The sequence below is a fragment of the Motacilla alba genome, chromosome 2 (genome assembly GCF_015832195.1).
Source record: "Motacilla alba alba isolate MOTALB_02 chromosome 2, Motacilla_alba_V1.0_pri, whole genome shotgun sequence".
Taxonomy (NCBI): domain Eukaryota; kingdom Metazoa; phylum Chordata; class Aves; order Passeriformes; family Motacillidae; genus Motacilla; species Motacilla alba.
This window is the reverse complement of record NC_052017.1, coordinates 93,565,338-93,581,928: the sequence shown is the minus strand read 5'-3', so window position 1 is coordinate 93,581,928 and position 16,591 is coordinate 93,565,338. Positions and strand designations below refer to the sequence as shown.

General features: G+C 39.6%; 1 protein-coding gene across 3 annotated transcripts in view; it reads left to right on the top strand.

Moving 5' to 3' along the window:
* The window catches only part of TSHZ1 (teashirt zinc finger homeobox 1), a 59,487-nt gene extending 48,174 nt beyond the window's left edge, over positions 1-11,313 (top strand). For 2 of the 3 annotated variants that reach the window (XM_038127174.1, XM_038127176.1), the window contains exon 3: positions 5,020-9,605. In XM_038127174.1, the coding sequence (XP_037983102.1) occupies positions 5,020-8,204 (3,185 nt within the window). In that variant the 3' untranslated portion in view covers positions 8,205-9,605. Of the gene's footprint in view, positions 1-5,019 lie in introns of all 3 variants that reach the window. The other variant, XM_038127173.1, reaches the window with a different exon arrangement.
* Positions 11,314-16,591: the final 5,278 nt, after the last annotated feature.

Sequence of the window (16,591 nt, the reverse complement as noted above, 5' to 3'; positions counted from 1 at the left end):
TGGCATTAGAATTAGAGGGTAGGCAGTTCTAGTATTTTGCCCCCATTTTGCTGCAATTAGAAATGAAAGACACAAACCTCTGTAGTAAGGTTATCTGGTTGCCTCCTATTCTCTGCTGCTCCTCAGCCACTGTCATAACTAAGCCATATTTTTCCACCATAGTGACACTGTAATACAGACACACACACATGCACACAGATTTGTAGCATCTGTGCCAGAATTTTGTATGAACATTTGTATATACTAATACAGAAGATTCACAAATCTTCCAGCACGCACGTTAAACTCTCACAATGTGAGACTTTGGATTCCTCTGTAAAACTCTCATGACTCTGTATTCTGGAAACGTATCTGTAAATCATTTGGGTTTTTTCATCTGCCTCTTGTTTTTCCATAATGAGGGAGATGTGTGGCTACAGATTGTCTTTTCTAGCTGTTTTTTTTTCCTAAGATATGAAATGTGTTCTTGTGTGCAGTGGAAATCACCCCCAGCCTGGAGTGCAGTTTGTGCAAGGTGACAGTGTGGGCTGTGAAAACTTCTGCAGCTGCTGTCTCCTGTTGGCTGGGTAAATATTAGAAGCTGCGGCAATACATCTCTTGAAGAATGGTGAACACTCACATTGTGCCACTATTGTTTAGTCACAGAGTAGGCCCTGATTTAGTGAAGAATTTTAGACCTAAACCTATCCCTATTTGTCAAAACTATGAAATAGGTATTTCAGTGAAAATTATTTCAGTATTCAGTTCCTTTACTGAACTGTGACTTTCACTGCTTAGGTGTTTCTTCTGAATAAATTTATTTATTTGGAAGATTTAAAATTGGGTCTTGAAGAGCTTACTGCATTTAATTTTGTAGACTACTAAAACCAAATACAATTATTACTTTTGGTGCTTTTCAAAATAATTTATTCAATGTTGAATCCCTTTTTGAATGGAAAAGAATACCTCTGCAGAGACAGATTCCTTCAAAAGCATAGTTCCAAGGTTGTGGAAAGGTTTTATGTGAGAATATTTGTATTTTTAACTGCATCCTTACATTTCAGATCTCTGTCTGCTTTTTCAAACAATGGATGTGTATTTATAGTGTAAATATTCTCACTGAAGCAAACACAATGTGCTGTGCTACTCACATGTACAATATATAGCATCTCATGTCCACTTAGATTAGAATGCACAGCTTTTAACACTGCTCAAAGATGACAGTATATCTATGGGGAAGCATTGGCATCCAGAAGGCACATTTTATAGACAAAAAAAAAATAATAGCAAGACTTAATAGGAAGAAAAGAAATACAAAATGTCCCCCCTAATTTTTAGTTGTCTGGAATTTGAAGGTTTTTCCCCCTTTACGCCTTGCATTTGCCTCAGTCTGTCTAGACACAAATAAGAAGGAAGAGAAAAGCTGACGCTATGTTCTGTAATTTCTTCTACTTTGAATATAGCTATTGTTGAGGAGGATCATTGTCTATATCTGCTCTTGATATTTTTGTGTTGTTTTGGGATGTGTGTAAACCAGCAGTACCTTTGCAGATGTAGGAATGTCTGAGAAGATTGCTGAGAGTTGCTCGGTCACAGAAAGATATGTTGTCTGAAATCTGTCTGTTGGTCTACATTTTGTAATTTAGAATCTGAACATCTCATGCTTTTATTAAGGGTAGAATATATTACTTCTCTCTGCAAGTAATTATAATAGGAACATTTTTGCTGTGTTTAAAATACTGAATTTTATTTATTTGTCAAATTTCTGTGAGAATTTTAGTAAAACGTACATGTTTTTAGACATTAACATTCTTCCTTTTGTTTGCTTCTCTGTTAGCTCTTACAGAAACCTTTTCAGTTAGAGAATTGCACTGACCTTGCAAAATACCATATGTTGAGTGTGCTGCTATTCATCTCATAAGCATTAGTAGTCATGAATGAACAGGTATTGTCTGTATCCTATGATAACCAAAGGAGTTAAACAGACTATTTTTTTTTTTACTGCAGTGATAGAAATTAAACATTACAGATAAATTACTCTCTTATTTGTTAAGAAGCATTATTTCTTTGTGACTTTAGATACATGTACAGACATGTGGGTGTGCACATATTATAAATTCAGGATTTATTTAGAACTGGCTTAAATTCTGAAATCGTAGAAAAACACAGTTCTGGCCATTTGTACATTCTTAACCCTTATATTGCAGTCTATGTCGGTAAAGGAGTGAACTCAGTCGTGTAGTAGTCTCAGCAAAACCAAAGAGTAGAAAAAGTGAGTAAAAGAGGGATATTTCACCCTGACACTCGGTTTCTTTGCTATGGTAGTTTAACATAGACCTTACATATAGTTATAATGTTTGTTGTGTGGTTTAGCTCCCTTTTTTTTTTTTTTTATGATACAGTGCAAAAGTATGAGAACAGAGAAAACACTATCATAAGTAAATAAAGAAAAATAAAAGATATGGCAGTGGATCATTAGAGCTTTTACTTAAGCAGATATATAGATGGTTATATATAGCAATTATAAAAATATGTATTTATGTAATTTAGAATTAAGTAAAGAGATGTAAGCAAATAATTCATATGGATCCTTATAAAATGCTGTATCAACTATAGGAACATCCAGCATCTTACAACAGCTTTTTGCACCAGGTTATTAAAAATATTGGGATGTGAAAATTTGAGAAAAATGGCATAGTTGCACTGTGGTTAGTGAGAAGAAAGCTGTTCATAAAAGCTCAAAATGTGTGTTCTCTCAGTTTTTAGCTTGTACTTGTTTTGGTTTTTTTTTTTAAATAAAAAATGCCAGATGGTAACTGCCCGTTGTTGTGCATTTTAGGTCTCAGAGGGGTTTATTTTCTATTTTAAAATAATTTCAGAATTAGAAACCATATTCTTCTTTAACTGTTCTTTGCTTTTCTGAAACTTAAAATTGTATTGTCTTTTGGCATTAAAAACTACTGAAAAAAGGTGTGTTGAATGAGAGTCTAAGAGACCCCAGACTGCAGCTGTGGGAGTGAATTCTATGTGTGTACCTAGAGTTCAGAACTGCAGTGGTCCTACCATCCTCAAATATCTGCAGAGTGTTCCAACAGCAGCATTGCTGCAAGACAGGGAAGCTGACTGCCTTCTGCCTTCCCTTACTACTTCTGCATTCTATTCTTCATATTATGGACAGAGTGCCTTTTGGAGAATATTTTCATCTGGTTTTACAATGCTTTTCTGGCATCTTCCTGGTCTTTGACTCCAGGATTATTTCTGAATTTTATTTATCATGCTTGGTACTCACCTGTCCTTTTAAACATATTAGAAAACACTTGAGGCTGATTTATCTGTTTGGGCCCAGATTAAAACTTTTTTTAAAAACTAAAAGGTCAAATTACTGTCTGAAAATATTGACATTTAGGGGACAGGTGAAAAATGCAACAGGCATCTCAAGGTTCAGTACAACCCCAGTACTAGATAGACTATTTTCCTACTTCATCTTAAAAGAACAGGCTGAAGCAGTTAGGGACTGCATTAAGACTGAATTGCAAAGGTGAATACATAATGCAGTACTGACCGTAATGTGTTTCAAAGAGTATTCATATTACAATGAAAGAAGATTCTTTTTATTTTTCAGAAAAGACATTTCAGAATATGTTAGCAACTGTGCACAAAAAGAAGCTCGACTCATACTTATGCTCCCCCCAGTTGAAGAAGACCTCAGCTTTGTTAACATAATAATACATATTTTCTTCATACCACATAGGAGCAGAAGTGCCTATTTTCTGGCTTGCTTTCAGTATTGTACCATGAAAGGACACAGGACACATTTCAGCGTCACTTGCTGCAGAGTTCACCTGACAAGGAGGCACTTTTTTATTCAGTTACTGAAAATTGTTCATAATCCGTATTTTCTACCTTGACATTCTTATAAATTATCTACATTTCATTGGCATTGTGATTTTTTTAAGCTTCTTTTACAAAACTGGAGGGAAACGTATACAACTATGTTTTCTGCTTTGCAATGAAAGTGTACATTTATCACTTAGGTACATGTAAGTCACTTCTGTGAATTGAGCCCTTGGAGTAAATGTGTTTTGATGTAATGGCCATCTGCTCATGAATATCACATTTGCTAGTTTAACAAATAGTTTGATGTAGATAAACACATAGTTTGGTGAGATCATATAGTTTCACAGATAGCAATGCAATACCAAAGTTTTATATTTTCCATAAACCAATAATCAAGCTGCAGTGGAGATCTCAAGGTTTTTGTTTGTTGCTTTAAGTAATTAATCTCTAGCATTCACTTTGAATTTCTGACTGCTTTTTTTTTTCAAAATGGTAAATGAAGGACCCCCATCAGATCATAACAGGAGGCAAACTACATCCTTCCTATTTCAGAAAGCAATCAGTCTTGCTTCTCTTTTCACCTTTCAAAAATGAAAGCTGTTCTGCTCTCAGATGGATGCAGTACAGCCAGACACCGGGAGACCCTGGGAACAGCTGACCTGACACTCTTGCCCTGTATGGCTTCATTAGAGTCAGGTATCAGTGACACAGAAATGGCCCGTGCAGCTGTAGCTAAAGCCAGTTTGCAGGAAAAGACAGAACTGACAAGATAGAGTTGGTCAAATCAGTGATTTTGTGTGTCATGGTCTGAGGGATGCCGGTCGGCTGCAACGTGTTACACATACATATGTAGCGCAGTAAATATAGCTCAATACCAGGCCATTTTTTTAGGTTGATAAAAACTAGTTTAGTGGGCTCTTTGTTTGATTTTAGTTTTGATATTATGGCATTTACTGTGGTCCTGGCACGTATTTTACTGCTGAAGTCAAAGTTTATTCTTCAGTATCACTGATATCAACCTGTAACCATGACAGAGTGTGTGGATTTATAGGAGGAATATGTGAGTGATGGTGAGTTTGGGTTTTGGATATATCTTCAAAATTTGTCTTCATGGTTACTGTTATCAGTGCAGGAGAGCCATGTAAAATGTGCATGTTCAATAACATTGTCTTGTTTCCCCCCATGTCCCCTCCTGTATTTTAGCATATGTTCCTGAGGAAGAATTGAAAGCAGCAGAAATAGATGAAGACAGCGTGGAAGATGATGGGCTGTCTCTGGACATCCAGGAGAATGAGTATTTGTGCAATGAAGAAGCGGAGATCAAAGAGGCTCAAAGCTACCAGAACTCCCCAGTCAGCACTGCAACTAATCAGGATGCAGGCTATGGTTCGCCGTTTAGTGAAAACAGCGATCAGCTGGCCCATTTCAAAAGCACTTCCTCTAAAGAAGAGAAAGAGGATCCTCAGTGCACAGACAATGTTTCCTATCCACAGGACAGCTTGGCACAAATAAAAGCTGTGTATGCAAATTTGCTTTCAGAGACTTGCTGGTCCAGTTTAGCTTTGGACTTAAAGAAATCCAATCCAACCACCAGCAACAATGGAATCAGCCAGAACGAAAACACGACCAGTACTGACGCTAATGCCAATTCCCAAAGTACTTGTACAACCAGTACCAACACCAGTACCAGTACAACCACCAGTAGTACTAGTAACAGTAACAATAACAGTGGTGGCTCGGGTTATGACTGGCACCAAGCTGCGCTGGCTAAAACTCTGCAGCAGACCTCATCGTATGGACTTCTCCCGGAGCCGAGTCTCTTCAGCACAGTACAGCTTTACCGGCAAAACAATAAACTCTATGGGTCTGTGTTCACCGGTGCCAGCAAGTTCCGATGCAAAGACTGCAGTGCAGCCTACGACACGCTGGTGGAGCTAACAGTGCACATGAATGAAACTGGACATTACCGTGATGACAACAGAGATAAAGAAGCTGATAAGACCAAGCGGTGGTCAAAGCCTAGGAAACGATCGCTTATGGAAATGGAAGGCAAAGAGGATGCCCAGAAAGTGCTGAAGTGCATGTACTGCGGGCATTCGTTTGAGTCTTTGCAAGATCTCAGCGTCCATATGATAAAAACAAAGCATTACCAGAAAGTGCCTCTGAAGGAGCCAGTACCAGCCATCACCAAATTGGTCCCTTCTACCAAAAAGCGAGCACTTCAGGACTTGGCTTCACCTTGTTCACCTGAGCCAACAGGGATCACGGCAGAAGCTTCACTGGGTGAGTCTGCAAAGGATCAGAAAACTGCCAACCCCTACGTGACTCCGAACAACCGCTATGGCTATCAAAATGGTGCTAGCTACACTTGGCAGTTTGAGGCACGCAAAGCCCAAATACTAAAATGCATGGAATGTGGCAGTTCCCATGATACTTTGCAGCAGCTCACTGCTCACATGATGGTCACCGGTCATTTCTTGAAGGTGACCAATTCTGCTTCCAAAAAAGGCAAACAGCTAGTGTTGGACCCAGTGGTGGAGGAGAAAATACAGTCTATACCTCTTCCACCCACCACCCATACAAGGCTGCCAGCCTCCAACATTAAAAAGCAGCCCGATTCTCCAGCGGGCTCCACAAACTCGGAGGAAAAGAAAGACCTAGAGAAGGAAAAGCTGGTGGTCACTGAAACAGAGAAAAAGATTAAAGAAGAGAGTGAAGACTCTACAGAGAAATTTGAGCCAACAACTTTGTATCAATACCTCAGAGAGGAGGACCTAGATGATAGTCCTAAAGGCGGAATAGACATATTGAAATCCCTGGAGAACACAGTGACAACAGCCATCAGCAAAGCCCAGAACGGAGCCCCTTCCTGGGGAGGATATCCCAGTATCCACGCAGCTTACCAGCTCCCGGGAACAGTCAAACCCCTTCAGCCCACAGTGCAGAGCGTTCAAATGCAGCCGTCCTACGCAAGCAGTGTGAAATCGCTGTCGTCAGAACACAACGCGCTCATCCATTCCCCAGGCCATCTCACACCCCCACCTCACAAGAGCAATGTATCTGCTATGGAGGAACTAGTGGAGAAAGTTACAGGTAAAATCAACGTGAAGAAGGAAGAGAAGCCTTTGGAGAAGGAGAAGAGTTCTCCAGTTAAACCCATGTCACCTGCTGCTAAAGAAAACAAGGACTTCCCAAAAGCAGAAGAAATAAATAACAAACAGCAGCCAAAGAAGAGCTCTGAGTCTGAAGTTCAGAAGGTCAAAAAGGATAGTCCAGCAGAAGCACATACGCCAAATGGTACAGAGCCACTTAAAACAAAGGTTGCAAATGGCTGTAACAATTTAGGAATTATCACAGATCATTCACCTGAGCCATCCTTCATTAATCCATTGAGCGCTTTACAGTCCATTATGAATACTCACTTAGGCAAAATTTCTAAGCCGGTAAGCCCCTCTCTGGACCCTTTGGCTATGCTGTACAAAATTAGTAACAGCATGCTGGACAAACCCATTTACCCAACCACTCCAGTCAAGCAGGCTGACGCTATCGACCGGTATTACTATGAGAACAGCGATCAACCTATTGATTTAACTAAGTCCAAAAACAAGCCTCTTGTTTCCAGTGTGGCTGACTCTGCCTCATCCCCGCTGAGGGAGAGTGCCCTGCTGGATATTTCCGATATGGTGAAGAACCTCACGGGGCGTTTGACACCCAAGTCTTCAACTCCCTCTACCGTGTCAGAGAAGTCTGATGCCGATGGGAGCAGTTTTGAGGAAGCTCTGGATGAACTGTCACCAGTACACAAGAGGAAGGGCAGGCAGTCCAACTGGAACCCTCAGCATCTTCTTATCCTTCAAGCCCAGTTTGCTTCCAGCTTGAGGGAGACCCCAGAAGGCAAATACATTATGTCGGACCTAGGTCCACAAGAGCGGGTACACATCTCTAAGTTTACTGGTCTTTCCATGACCACAATTAGCCACTGGCTAGCCAATGTGAAGTATCAGTTAAGGAGGACAGGTGGAACTAAATTTTTAAAGAACTTGGACACAGGACATCCTGTTTTCTTTTGCAATGATTGTGCCTCTCAGTTCAGGACTGCTTCTACATACATAAGTCACTTAGAGACACACCTAGGGTTTAGTTTGAAGGATCTGTCAAAGTTGCCACTTAATCAGATTCAAGAACAGCAGAATGTTTCAAAAGTCCTCACAAACAAGACTTTGGGCTCACTTGGAATTGCCGAGGAGGACTTAGGCTCCACATTCCAATGTAAGCTCTGTAACCGAACTTTTGCAAGCAAGCATGCAGTCAAACTGCACCTTAGTAAAACACATGGCAAGTCCCCAGAGGACCATCTGATCTATGTAACTGAGTTAGAAAAACAATAGCGTCCAGGTAAGCAGCCAGGTATGCAAGTGACCACAGGAACATTGCACTAAACTTCTTCATAGTACTGCACTAGGCCTGACCTGAGCCTCTGAAATCAGTCTTACTTTTGTTGCTGAACTGCCTATCTGGACCTTGGTTTTTCTTACACTTATTTTGTAGTTATATTTATATGCTCTTTGTCTGATCTGTGCATGGTTATTTTTTTGTTTCTGTTTTTATTTTTTGTGAGTCAAAGTCTGACCTTTATTTTCAACATCTGTCCTTGATGTTAAGCTATCTTTTGTAGAATATAGTGGGAGACACTATTGAGAGACATTAATTTAGCCGTAAAGAAAGACACAAAGAACAATGATAAAGAGACATCCTAAAATTACAAAGTTGCCATGACAATAAAGGTCACAGAACCTGGTAGTGTCAAGTTTTAACCCTCTGAGAACTGTAATAGTATTTCTGTGCCTTTCCCAGTGACTAAATAAGTAAATAAGGAAAAACAAAATAAAACAAAAGAAACAAAAGGCTTAAAGGCATTTCATTCAAATAAAAGCTGTGTCGGAAGCAGGCCTTTTTTTTTTAAATGAATGAGCTTCCTTTTTTTTTTTTTTTAAATGCAGAACTGGTTTGTGAAGATATTGTGCATGCAGTCCTTGGAAGAAGGAGAGCTGTGTAGTACTCAAGGGGTTAGGAAGCCACAACTGTTTAAGTTAAATAATGATTAAAAAAAACAAGCAAACCAATTTGCCACTATGCCCAAACCCTCTGGATGCTGAGAATTGCCACTTTTTGGCAAAAGGGGAAAAAAAGTATGCAAGCTGTTATTTAAAACAAATGTAAAAATGCTCTTTCCTTTCCTTTATTTTTTTTTTCCTGTAAAATACTGCAGTTTATAGTTATTTACAAATGTTAAGCTTTGGTACAAGCTGACCTTTCTATAGTGTGCTGCATTGGTAAATGAAAACAAAAAAAAATGGGGCAAATGTTGGATTCTGTTCCTTGTAAATTGCCAGCATCAGCTTAAAAAAATACATGTTACATATCGTACCATTTTAAACTGTTCAACTTTCTTTGTACCTTCTGGCTGTATGCTTTCTCTTTTAACTTTTTATATTGTCATTTTATATTCAATTTCTGTGTATATAATGTAAAACCACACTTTTTGAATAAAATTTAGTTCCTGCAGCTTGATATAAATAGAGGAATTTTACTGGCACCTGCATCTTTCCAGATGCATGTACTTAAAGGAACTATCTGACAAAAAATAAATAAAAATAAAGCAAGCAATGCACTATGAATTATACATTTTGATGTTTTATCATTAATATTGTACAGTACATTTTGGTTCACACAATTAAATCCACTGTTTTCTCAAGTGTAAAATAAACCCACATGCAGTTCTTGATTTACATACATTGTCATGTCGTCATTATATTGCCTTTGAGGTGTTACTCCAGCTATAAGAGGCATCGTTTATATAATCAACCAGCAAAAAATCTATTTGAAATCATCTCTCGTGATCAGTGTGCTGACATGTCTCTCTCAAAGCCCTAATGCTGGTAACCTCTTAGAAGAGATCTGCAGCAGGCACTCACTGCAAAAGGGACATAGCCAGAGCACAAGGGGCATTCTGCTCCTTGCTCGCGTACAAGAGAGGCTGCAAAGGTTTTGGCCAAGTTAATTTCCTTATGCTGTGCGGCTGTACCTGTAGCCATTTTCTGTGTGCGTTCAAAGGCCGTCTCCTCCCTCCCTCCTCTGGTGAAGCACCCTTTGATTTCAACAGTTCCACAGTCAGAGGCTGTGGGTCCTGCCCCTGCAGTCTGTTGGATGCTGCAGTGCTTCCTCCCTGGCAGCGGTGAAGACCTCAGAGGCTTTGACACCAGTTTTTACTCACAGTACAAGGAGGCAGACCTATGTTTCTCTGTACTTTTTAAATATTGCATTTTGAGGTAAGCTGAGCGCTATCATATCAGGTGTTTCCCTTAATCTTTATTTCTGTTCTGTTGAATGCAGATGTCATTTAGAATGTAAAAGAGAGCTGTCAGAGCCTTCACTTCTCTATCTCCTGAGTGCTTTGACAGTTACAGTGTAAGAAAGCCTGGGATCTGCTATCCATTACACTTTTTGGATGGGCTATTAAATATGAGGACCTAGAGGGGTTTGCTTTCACGTGGTATTAGCGATACTGTTGTGTTATATATACTTCTGTGTACATACGTATATTTCTGTTTCTTCTCGGTTCTTCTGAAAGTAATTTAAATGCAAGATCTTTGCTTCCAAATACAGCATGGTTCAACGCTTAATCTTTACTTTAGCTACAACTACAGAAATATCCATGCACTGTTCTGTTCCCCGTAAAAGCCTATCCGGTCCAGGTCAGTTACATTTATACGGTGTTTTTAAGTAGTGAAGGTAAGTGCCAGGAAGGTTTTTTAAAATGTCCCTTACTTTCGTCTCTGCTAACTACCTATGTCCTTCAGGGGATCTAGCCATTTAGACATTTCAGTTCAATTACTGGATGATTATGTGCTTTGGGCCCAAGGGGTGGTGAGGAAGAAAAACAGTCAGGCCTGTGGCCATAATACAGAGTCCTTAAATAATAACCCTTTGAAGTTTTGTTTACTTTCCCACAGGCCTGCAAACATGTGATTATAAAATATGCTGTAGTACATTGCAGTAGTGTGTGAAAAGGTTGAAAGGGAGAAATAATAGCTCTAAAGTGGGTTTGAATCTAATGTAAATCCATTAAAACTGATTTTGAAACACGGCATGTAAAGTGAGTTCTCAACACCAGGTGACTCCCTCGAGAGGTGTTTATGACATTGCTAAATCCGTTCAGTTCTGATAGCTTCAGAATTGGACAATCACTCATCATCTGTGCCACTGTCTGAAGAAAGTCCATTTAGAATAAACCAGCAGCTTTACCTGGTGACTATGCTGATGTAACACTTTCTATGACTGAAATATGGAGTAGATGAAAATTGGAGGGCTCTGATGGTTCACCTGCTTAAGAAAATGAAGCACAGTGACTGTACAATCTCTGTTATTTGGATTTTTGCCACTTTTGAATATTGTATTTAAAAAATATTTTTTAAAAAAGAAATTGCAGAGTTCAAAGTGGAGTTATTCTTTTCCCCAGAAATTTTTTCCATGTTTATTTCTTCTTTTGGTAAAATTGCAACAAAAGTAGGTCTGTGCTGTTCTACGAAGAGGTTCTAAAGCTTCTGGATGGAAGAGACCACATAGCCTTTCAGGACTGATCTTGAAGAAAAAAAACAACAAGATCTTTAAACCCCATCATAGCTTCTGGAAGCCTGTATACCTGTTTTGTGATGTATGCAAAATCCAGTGTGTCTGATTCTTTTCAGAGATGTATAAAGATCTTTTTTTTTTTTTTTTCAGCATTACATTGCTGGTGTTCACACCTTTGCTTGTATCTGTTCTCAGAGCGGAAGATCTTGGTTTGCTTATTTTCACAGGTTTGATTTCTGCTTTGGTGCATTTTTCTATGTTGCCGTTTCAAAGCTGATGCAAACCACTGGAAATTTGGGAGATCTGTGTACTGACAACAGTAGTCCTGAATTAAATGCCCTTTTTTTTTTTAATAGCATTTTGTGGGTTATTCACTAATGTCTTCTGCAACATAACTTTGTTGTAGCTTTCTCTGGATGGTTACACTAGTAATAATGATGCCAAATATAATCCATCCTTTTCATGGAAGCCACTAAAATGCAATTGCAATTAAGCATAAAGGCATAAAATATACATATTATCTTGTGTTAGACTAATCAAGGCACAGTGCATCGGCTTTTCCTTGCATTTTCCAAAGCCATTTCAGATTTGAGTGTGTGATATTCTTTAAATATTATGGCAGGGGTCCTGGTTAGGAGACCTCCAAGGAGAGGCCAGTTTCCATGTGGAGTGTTCTTGCAGCTCTGTAGGTGTTGGTCTCCTGGCTGATGCAGTATTGAGTTACTCTCCCAGCATGAAAGTAGCAGGAAGTGGGATTTCACCATCTGTTCACTGAAATTTGAAAGCAGGGTCCTTTTCAGTCCGTGGATAAGAACAGAATGCTAACCCAAATTTACTGGCCAGATACTAATCTCTATAATATGATTCTTCCAAATTTTTGTTTTCTCTGCTCTTCTGATTGAGTTTCTTCTCGTAATGTTTCATGTGGCTTTGTCTAGTTTCTCTTCATCACTATGTGTACTCAGCTTCATCCTACAGGTAGGTGGAGAGACCACATTTTGGGATGAAAGATGCTATTGTAAGTAGAAGGTGATATCATAGCTAAGTGAAAATATCAATATCCAAAACTGGATGTATTGTTAAAAAGGAGAACACTTTACAAGTCTAAGATGATGCAGATTACCTGAGGTGAGTATAAGTTATGAAATGTACTTCTTTATCCCACATCTTCATTAACTCTGTTTTTTGACCTATGATATAGCAAAACTGATTTTAGAATAGTTTAGCACCAGGAGGTCAGGACTGTGAACACTGATGGTGAAAATAACTAGTGGACCTAGTTATTTTCAGACAACCAATATTAGAATGTGCAATGATTATAAAAGCTGTAGACCTTCCCACTAGGAAAGAGAAGCTCAAGTTTCTCTGTTGTGAGGATCCTTTATTTTTAAACACCTCTAAGTTCTGTCCAGTGACCTGCTGAATCAGGGTCAGCGTGGTCAAAATGCATCTAAGTAAGATTTATCCTATCCTACTGTAGTTGTTACCTGGATTTTTTTTCCCTTCCCTGAGAAAAATAAAAAGTTTAAATTTGATTCATTATACCCAGGTTATCAGGATTTGAAGGATTTTTACTTCTGGATAAACTTCTTAGTGTATAACATTCAGGGAAAATTAATTGTTCACATTATTATTTCTTTTTAAAGAAGCATTTCTCAGACTAAATTGTTCAGGGCACAATGTGTTAACCATCACTACAGCATAAATATGAACCAATTTAATATAGTGAGAGCATACTGCATTCAGTCCAGAGTGGTTGTGTCAGCACTGTCTGAAGTTGCAGGTTAAAGCCTGACAGGTTCCTGACCAGGCTTGTCAGATGTAAGACACCTGTGGTTAAATGCCACATGGTCACTTGAGGAAGGAAGGTTGGAGTCTGGTTGCCTGCAACCCATCTGCTCTTCTATGAGCCCAGAGCTGATTCATTTGCTCAGAACAGTGTACATTATGAAATCCTAGAGGCTGGTGGGACACATTAGGCAAATACAGGCCAACCTTCAGGGTCATGCAGGTGGAAGTCACCTCTCTTGGTACCCATGACAACTTGTTCAAAGCCACCTCTTTAAGAGTGTGTACCAACTGAAGTTTGTAATAGAGCTCATCATGAACCACTAAACTGGAATGGCACCTGTATTTCCTACCCAAAAATAACACTCATGATGGTGAAATCCAGAAAGCAGCATGTTACAGGTCACATAGTGAGAAATAGTGCCCAAAGCTCATGACCAGCAGCTAGAGGTGTAGCCACTAGAGCATGCTCTCGGGCACATGCTCTTACTCCCCAGAAGGCTTATCATCAAAACGAGTAGTTGAGTTTCATGCAATATGATCTGGGATGGAAGATTCAACAGCTGAGAGCAAGCAGTTTCTTTCAAATAAGTTCACTAGTGGACTGGTAGGTGCTAAATCAGTTTGGCAAAACATATTAACCTGCCAGCTGACACTTCAGTTTCATTATATCATACTGTGTATCACCATGGTCAGAATCCATTCACCCCTTGGCTTTCCTTTCAGTGAGGTTTGCATACTCTAGGCTGAGGGGTAATGAGACCAAATATCAGTCTTGGTGAATTACTTAAAATTACTAGATTTTGTATTTTTGAATGGCAGGATAGGTTGCTTTATCTTGGCAATGGGCATTGTCCTCAGATACAGAAAGACAGCTTGGATCAGATACCATTTGCCCCATTCTGCAGCTAGTGGAGACCATTGCTGTACACTCCTGAAGATGGTCTCTAAAAAAAAAAAAAGATTCCTGCCATTTTTTCCTCTTTCGTCCAGGAATTGCACAGTGTATTGGGACATGCAAAGAAACTGTGGTTTAACCTGAGAGTTTCTGAGGAGCAGTGTTCCATCAAAACTAAATGCCTTCCTCAAGTCCTGGTTAGGCTCAGTTTGTCACTGCACGGTTCCAACGTGTAACATCTTATTTGTTGTCATGGAAGCACTGCTACAGGTTCAGTGTCAAGAACATCATCTTCCCTGCACTCTCCACCCAGCCTCCAGCATAACAAGGAAAACTGGCAGAGCGGCTCTGCCAGTCACTATTGCTCTGCGAGGAGTTGGAGGATGTACTGGGAGGGATAGGAACAGGATAGCTGGGGATTTTGATCTTGATAAACATTTACGTTTTCAGAAATGTTGCTTTGTTCATATGTCTCTTCAGTCTAGCTTAACCCATTATGTATGGCAATACAAGAAGTGGCTCCTGGCTTCAGGGTCTTTGACATCTAATTTCTCAGTACTTACAAAGGTGAAAAAGTTGTGTAGTAGGTCACTTCTGTTCATCTCATGTTCTGGGTGAAACTAAACCCATTGTAGGTAGGATGTGAGATTCATTAATGTATTTTCTCACTGGTAAGTGACTGGTGTAAGTCACTCCCTGGGCATTTTCATTCTGGAGTTTTTTCCTCAATTTAGACCAAATTACTTTGGAAGCAATTTAAGAGAAACTGGAAAAAGCCACTTTTATTCTCTAAGAAGAAAATCTGCGCAGGGATTCTGTGGCAGGGAAACTGTGTAATGCTACAAGTGTAACTTTAATGGTTTAACTGGAAAATTCTGCCAGTAAACAAGATTTAAGTTCATTGATGTGCAAATACTGTCTCTAAAAAACACTTGGAGGCTCAGACACTGTCCACAACTGGTATATTACTTCATAGTCCAAGGTCAAATGCACTCAGAATTTTTGCAGTGGGCACGCTGTATTAATAATCACACGTAGTACTATCTGAGTGTGTAGCTTGATGATGAAGTGTGGTTCAGGGACGGACTGTATAGCACTGTGTGTCTTTATGTTCAAGGGAGAGTTGTTGGCTGTCTTTAAAGTGCTACCTTGCTAAAGTTTCTAGCATTTAGCTTTAACTGTCTGTTATTTCTTGTCACCACTTTTCTTTGGTGGGATAATGTGAAAAACTAGATAGCTTTGCTCTAAAAAAGGCAGCAGGTCTAGACTTAACATTGCACAGGGATATGCCCCGCCCAAGTTTTAGGGGTTGGTGTCACATTTCACATTTTTAAGTGAGCTTTGACAACTGGGAGTCTGGAAAAGTGCAAAGAAGAAATAGGACTTCGGAATGATTAAGAATGGTGTCTAATGATCAGCAGCCATCAGATGGGTAGAAGCAGCACAAAAAAGAATTGGAGCTTGGACATTCACTGTGAGAAGGACAAGGTGGGGAAAAGAAATAATAGAAGAATAATTGCTATTAGCAAGAGCAGATGTCAGAGATTTTCAAAGCTAGGACTTAGACGGGTGAAAAGGGAAAGGCTGGAAGGCCTGCTTGCCTTTTAGGAGACAAAAGGAGACCTAGAAAGGTAGAGCTCAAAGGGGCTCTGTGTTGGGAGATATAGGCATGCCTGAGTGATGTTTGGGAACCTCTCTGACCTCCTGCAAAAAACATGGAATGAGGCTGATTTTGTCTCAGGGTTTTGTAGTGGACAGCTGAAATATTTAATGTAAAGGCATCACAGCATTGTCTGTTCAAAAAGAGGGTCAGGGAGAAGGAGGCGAGATAAGGATGGAAGCCTGAGCAATGAGTTTGAGTGAAGTATGATGATGAGTGCTTTTGCTGTTGCATGTGATGGGGAGAGGAGCAGAGAGGAAAGCTTTGTGTGGGGAAAATGTAATGGTTGTTTTCTTGCTGCTGGTTTTTTTTTTGGGTTTTTTTCCCACTTCTGTGTTTCTAAGAGCAATAACTACATCAAATTTGTATTGTAATAGCAATGAGACTCCAAGGGCCTCAGTATGCTGGTTTCTGTAAAAACATAGGCTAACAGTACCTTCCACATCATTGAAGACAAGGCATAAGAAGGGAGTGTAAAAGCCATCAGAAACAGGGGAGAAGATGGTGCAATTTCATAGGCTACGCATGTACATAAATCGAGCGCTTGTGAGTCATTTAATTTTTAAAGACTTTATAATAGATGTACTGCAGTCTCTACTGGCCATCCACCTAGCTGCTCGCAGTTGGCAACTTCACTATTGATATCTGGGCATCATTTTAAGTGAGCACTTAAGGTTGAGTACCAAGGGAAGGTATTTATAGTTTCAGCAGAGTGGGTTGATAGCTATTCCAGCCCCAGATGGGAATTGGGTTACATGACAGATCAGGCTGCCTTCCAATTTTATCCAATACTAGCG